We start from the raw sequence: 6,680 nt of genomic DNA, 5'->3' as shown, positions 1-6,680 counted from the left end.
AATCTTTGAATCAATCATACCTTGAATGAGGGTTTTCACTTCCTGGTACAGGTGGCGAGGCACATGACTGTGGCGTCCTCTCACAGGTGCGGCGTCTCCTGTTGGGATCACATGCTGTATGGTGCTCGTCTTCCCATAGTCCTCGTCATGACAAGAGAACACAGCCTGATGCTTGTGTAACAGTTCCTGTAATTTCAGTCTTTGGGCTGGGGAGATATCAATGTTGTTAACATCCACTAGGGCGGGCCGGTCCTTTAGGTCTTGTTTTACTTGCGTTAAGCTAACCTGTACCACCTGTTCCCCCACTCTGGACATACTCACATCCGTGTCTTGTACAATGTCTGCTGGTTCCACTACAAATGCCTTAGCCAGCTTCTGGTGGCGTCGTAGGTAGACCGGGGTGCTGCTTATGTTTCTCACTCTGATGGGTAACCTTCCCCTGCTTGACCGTTGATACTGCTCGAGCGGTGAGCACATCAGACTCCCCAAAGGGCTCCACTAGGCACTGGTAATCCCGTTTCTGAATGCCAGCCTTGGTACGGCCCCACACCAGGACTTCACTGTGTCCTGGAATTTCCAGAGGGTAACGGTTAATAGTGCGTACATACCCTGTAAACCCATCGCTGGCTGCAAATCTGGCCTCCTTTGCACATACTCTCATGGCATTGCGCCACGACTGCTGTTGAAAGCGTTCACTGGACAAAGAGGGCACAGTCAGATTGTCTTTGGTCAGTGTATCCCAGCAATGCTTAATTATGTTGGTTCCCACTAAACCATTTGTATTAGCCAAGCAATGATCTTTAACCACTACAACGCCACAGCCAGGGAAGAGCACATCACCCACCTTCACGTCCAACAGTACGCCCAGGTACGGAATCGCGAGGCCGTTTGCTGCTTGTAGTGCCAACCATGCTGAAGGGTCTTCAAGTAGTGCCCCCTGCTGGCCAAAATGTTCCTGGAAAAAAACTCTCCCTCATCAATGTTACTTGTGATCCCGTGTCTAAGAGACAGTGGATAGGCACCCCATTAAATTGCAGTGCAACCACAGGGACCCCTCCGACTAATTTATCCACTGAATCTTTATTTGGGCCGTTGTTGTTCCCACTACCCACTGTCTGGCCCGCCACAGTGGTGCTAACTAGTTTAAAGGAGCCGGTCCAGACGGATTGGATACTCTACAGTAACGGGCAGTATGTCCTGATTGTGCACAGTTGTTGCATATTGGCCTACCTTGCTCGTCATACTGATTGGCTGCTGGACGCCATGGGGCCCCTGCGGTCAGGTGTATGATGATTCCGTCCCTGCGTCGATGTTTGTTGCGCCCTTCTTGGCGAGGCCTGTTGGAGCTCTGTTCGAATTTCACTTATCAAGCATTGAGACAGTTCTTTAAATTTACTTGCTATCTGATCATTCATTTCCTCTTTTAATTGTCTTTTCATTTGTTCTAGGTCGCTGTTAAGTGAGGAAGAATGCCCCCTAGTGGCGAAACACTGTACTTGATCCTGTTTTGCCCCATATGCGCGTTCACGTACTAACATTTCCGTTTTTACTTGTTCGAATGTTACGTCATCATTTAGGAGGACTTTACTTCTAAACTCACCCCGCATGGCTGGATCTCTTAGGCCATCGATGAGAACATCACGGAGCAGGACATCCTCGTCTCTTAGTCCTCGAGCATCTCTCCTTTTCAGCCTGGCAAAGTGTTCTTGAATCTGGAGAGCAAAGCTATCAATGTCTTCTTGAGGCTCTTGGGTGATATTAAAAAACTGGGCGCGCAGGACCGAGGCAGAGGCTTGATCTCCATATAGCTCTTCTAATTTTTTAAATATCAATTCAGCTGTCTTTCTTCTCTCTTGGGGTAGAATTAGAATTTGTCTTTTTGCAGTCCCTTCCAAGCAGCTAAGTGTAAAGTCCGCTCTGAATTCGACCGGAATCTTTTGGAGATTAAATAGTGTGTTTAACTGTCTCTTCCATTCTCCAAGACTACAGTCTGAATCTTTGCCTCGAAACTTGAATATAATCATGTTTGCCATGTATATTGGCATCATTCTGGGGCTTGCTGAACTACCTGGCTCAGTCATAATTTCTCTTGCACGACTCTGATTGTTTCTTTACATCCTGCCGACTACGCCAGTTGTAACACACCCTAAAAGGGAGGTTGAGGCTCAGACGCAAAGCTCAGAATACGTGCAAGAGAAATCAGAACACCGTGCTTAATAATAAAAGAGATTTATTTAGCGACTCCAGGGAATTGATAATAAATATAAAACATTAAAATGCGCTTCCTAAAAGTAGTGCCAGCACTCAAAGTTCAAATGTCTGTCTGGGTGTCCAGTTGGTTCGTATGGTTTCAGCACCGTGCGCGTCAGTCTCGTTCTCCCGGGACACGGCCAAGCCAGACGCTCTTCTGGTTCTCTGATTCTCATTCACACACACGACACAGCTTGGACAGGGTCAATGGCCGGCAGTCCGCAAGCAACTCTCCTCCGGTCCAACCTTAATACATGGACACAGCGTCAGACAATACTCAATTTCAATTACATGAAACCCAGAGAAAGTATAGAGCCCACACCAAAGAATATCGCGATCACCAACCTTAATACATGGACACAGCGTCAGACAATACTGTCATTAGCTTGTGGACACGGGTATAAATAGGAACATTGTGATGGGAAACACCTAAGGAGGGGAGTGGCATAATGCTAGGCACCTGTGCTTAATTAGTGATCATGCTACACACGTGCGGTAGAAAAGGTTCGGGCTCAGTGCTCAATTAAAGTGTGCCAATCACCACTACACTCATGTGAAACACTACACCACATCACTCAGAACACACCGTGAATCACTGCAAACAACCCTCAGGCCCAAAACACCATGTTACACTCACACACATGTGTATGCACGCGCGCACACACACACACACACACACACACTCACACAAACACACGAAAACATACCCTCATACATGCTCAAAACACGTGTGCATGTGTAACAATGTAAAAAATTAAGTTTCGTGCCTTTTATGAACTTCCCCAAATCTCTGTATATATGTATATAATTTTTGTTGGTTCCACTACTGGGTTCAGTGTTGTTGCTAATGGGGCGATAATTGGTGTGACACACCTCAAGACTTTCCCTTGCTTGGAAGTCTGTTAAAGGGGTAAGCTGGGTGTCTTTAATCCTCCGTTAAGAAAATGAATTAATATTGTGTATTTTTCAAAGTTTTCCATGATGTGTGTTTTTTTTGTGATATAAGATTGTCATTTATCATTTCCGCTATTTGCATTGGGTTAAATATGCAAATTAGCGGCGTTAAATACGTGCAAGTTGTAAATATTGTCTAGCCATTAAGTGGGTGCTAACTGGCTAATTCATTGTTGTAGATACCAGCATTGTGTTACCCTCGTGTTTGTGATCGCCCATTACTGCTGTGTTGCAGGTATGTTGAGCCTGACTGTGTTGTGAATATTTATACTTAAAACTGTCACTTATCTGTCATGTACTATGTTTATGTCTATGGTTGCATTTTAATACACTATACGATCGCGTTTTACTACTAGTGTTGTAGACGGTAGGCTGTAATGTATGGAACGGTGGTTAGCCTATGGTAGCCTACGCACATTTCATTTGTTAGCCCCTTGCTTGGAAGTCTGTTAAAGGGATACCAGCATTGTGTTACCCTCGTGTTTGTGATCGCCCATTACTGCTGTGTTGCAGGTGTAATAAACTGATGACAGAGAGCGTCCACGACTCCGCTGCATGTTCTTTTGACCACAAAGAGACATTTATTTATAATTATTGTAGCGGGCTGGTTAGAGTCCGTTACACATGCACGTGCACACACACAAACACACACGAAAACATACCCTCATACATGCTCACACACATGTGTATGCACGTGCACACACTCACACAAACACACGAAAACATACCCTCATACATGCTCAAAACACATGTGTATGCACGTGCACACACACACACACACACACACACACGTGCGCAGCACACGCACAAGGTGCCTGATAACATCAAGGAAAAAACCTATTGTTGACAAGGTGATCTCAGTTCACACTCTTCCCCTTTGGCTCGTCTCCTAGTTTCAGTTTTATGAAGCAGTTCATCAAAGATGGATTAAAATAGACATTAAACAACAAAGCATGGAATATTTCTTCAGAAAGAGTTTATTTCATCTTCCTCAGAGTGCATAAAGTAAACACAGGATAAACTTGAATTGTTTAAATCCATTTACTGTCTTAATCAAATGTCAGTAATGCCCTTCAATGGCAAAATATCTCTAAGGTTGGCTCCAACACACCAATTCACTTCTCCCTTAAATCCCACAAATGATTAACTAAATAAGACCATGCTCTTAAGCAGTCCACTTAATTGTGGTTGTAATTAATTACACAGCCAGGCATCTCATCCAAGATACAGCGCTTAGAATGAGTTGAGAAACAAAAAAAAGACATGATAAGGTGCTTCAAATAGGTGGAGTTGAGCCGTTACCTACTACTATACAACACAAGTAAGCTTGACGTGAACACAATGCAAATAAAATAGCCATAGCATCACAAATAAACCATAATATTTTTTTTTTTTTTTTACTTCAAAAAGTCAAAGGATCAAACTAAATGAGTGAATCTGTTTCGAATGTGAACCAATGTGCAGGTTTCTGTCCTTGGCAGCTAAACACATTAAATTTCCCCACACTTTCACTTTGCCTTCTACAGCCAGAAACAACAGTCAAACAGACAAACTCTACAAGCCTTTCATTACACTCACGATACCCCATTCTTTCACCAACTTGCAACCTAGGGTCGCATTTGAAATGTAACTGTTAAATGTAGCAGCTAAAATGCTATGCTATGCGCTCTTTAACTGTTATAAATCTGAATCAATCCTGTATGATACTGAATAAGTGTTAAAAGCGTAAGACCTCATTGCAACAGTACCCTTGGGAAAAGTACCCTTGGTCGTGTTTCAAAAGCAAAAGGTGTGTTACATGCAATATGAGCCTGTGAAGGGAAGCTGCCACCCTGTGTAAACAAAAACCTTTTTAATGTTTGATATAACCTCAGTGTCAAAAGACTACAGGCCTCCAGGTTATAACCTAACCACAGAAGTTCTGGAAGCATTATATGGTTGTTGAGGTTTGTATGGGGGTGGCTTTCAGACTGTGTGCATGAGCAGCTACATCAGTTTCATCAGTGGCTGATCGATCCTGTGGAGGCTCTGTGAAACTCTGTGATCCGAGCCAACATGTCCTCCAACGCTGAACCTCGCTGGCTGCTAGTCAATGACCATCACAGCTTTGTGTGCTGCGGTGGTGATGTCATTCACAAAGGCCCTCTTGTGCATCCCTTTCTATAGAGGAAGAGAGAGAGAAGGAGAGAGAGAGGGAGAAATAGAGAAGGAGAGAGAGAGAGAGTGTTAGCATTTGTTTAAAGTTTGACCCAACTAAAAACGAAGGAAAACTACTCGTGGGAAAAGTTGCATGATAAAGTCAATGACGGGTTTGACAGGTTTGAATCTATTGTTGAATGACACTAACACGTCTCTGTGCTTTGTTCATTCTTAATCCACAAGGTGGATCAAATGATAGTTATTAATGCGTCCTTTGAAACTGCAACCACAATAACAAAACCGTGCAAAGCATGGGCCCTTTCGAGATGAATTTCTTTTGGGATTATGAGATTATGGGATTATTACCTCTTCTGATTCACAAGCGTGTGAATTAATACATCCTGTGTGATCTGTGTGGTCTGTTTTATAAACAGGTCCCGTTGCCAAAAAAACAGGACCTTTATAAAACTTGCCCATCATATTGAATAACATCGTTTTCCCATAGCTGTCAGTTAGCAGCTAACTGATGCGAGACATATGACACCATTCCCACTCATGTCAGTGGCTGATGCTATGCTAGGCTGAGTACTTTGGCAGAGGAAATACAAAAATGACTGTCAACATCTTGTTTCATGGTGCTGAGGTCTGGCACCCATACTATGAACCACGCAACAGACAACACAAGATTAAAAATAACAGACACTGATTGATTGTATGATTTAAACCAGCCAATGGGGCACCAAACAAGCTGATGCTAACTGGCTGAAGCTAACTCCCTCATACTTGACCATTTGGAGAAATAAACAATCCTTTAGCGTTAGCTCAGCTGAGTAGTTTGATGGGCCAGTGGAAAAGCTGACCGTTGCTGACCATTTGAACTCCTTGACATGTACAAATGTCATTAAATACTTGTGAAACCTGTCGTGGTGACTTTAGGCAGACAAGATTAACTGGCACAGGAGCTACTGATGTCCTGGTGTGATCATGGGTAAGTGCTCTGTGAATCACTGAACCTGTCCAGGTACATTCTCAAAGGCTCATCTTAAGCTGTAGCAGTGGACAAGGTACACACACACACACACACACACACACACACACACACACACACACACACACACACACACACACAAACCAGCCCCACAGCACACCCACATACACAACACAACTATCATTGGAAAAACAATGTCTGTCTGTTTATCTATGTGTGTGTGTGTGTGTGTGTGTGTGTGTGTGTGTGTGTGTGTTTTGAGTTGTTTTCACACACACACCCTGCCACACCCTCATAGTCTCTGCCAAATGCATTTCCTCTCTTTGTCTTTCTCTCTCTTACAAAATGT

The 6,680-nt window shown here is 43.7% G+C and overlaps 2 protein-coding genes across 2 annotated transcripts in view; both read right to left on the bottom strand.

Moving 5' to 3' along the window:
* Positions 1–364: 364 nt before the first annotated feature.
* On the bottom strand, positions 365–1,265 carry LOC116220470. The gene is made up of 2 exons (XM_031567163.1): positions 1,231–1,265; positions 365–955 (listed from the first exon to the last, which is right to left on the bottom strand). The coding sequence occupies exons 1-2, from the start codon at positions 1,240–1,242 to the stop codon at positions 365–367; spliced, it is 603 nt and encodes a 200-aa protein (XP_031423023.1). The 5' UTR covers positions 1,243–1,265.
* Positions 1,266–4,585: 3,320 nt separating this feature from the next.
* pkp1b (plakophilin 1b) overlaps positions 4,586–6,680 on the bottom strand; it is a 15,302-nt gene continuing 13,207 nt past the window's right edge. The window contains exon 13 of the mRNA XM_012835765.3: positions 4,586–5,364. Coding sequence (XP_012691219.2) covers positions 5,290–5,364 — 75 coding nt within the window. The 3' untranslated portion in view covers positions 4,586–5,289. The remainder of the gene's footprint in view (positions 5,365–6,680) is intronic.

This window comes from Clupea harengus, chromosome 5 (genome assembly GCF_900700415.2).
Source record: "Clupea harengus chromosome 5, Ch_v2.0.2, whole genome shotgun sequence".
NCBI classification, from domain to species: Eukaryota; Metazoa; Chordata; class Actinopteri; order Clupeiformes; family Clupeidae; genus Clupea; species Clupea harengus.
This window is presented reverse-complemented; position numbering and strand designations above follow the sequence as displayed.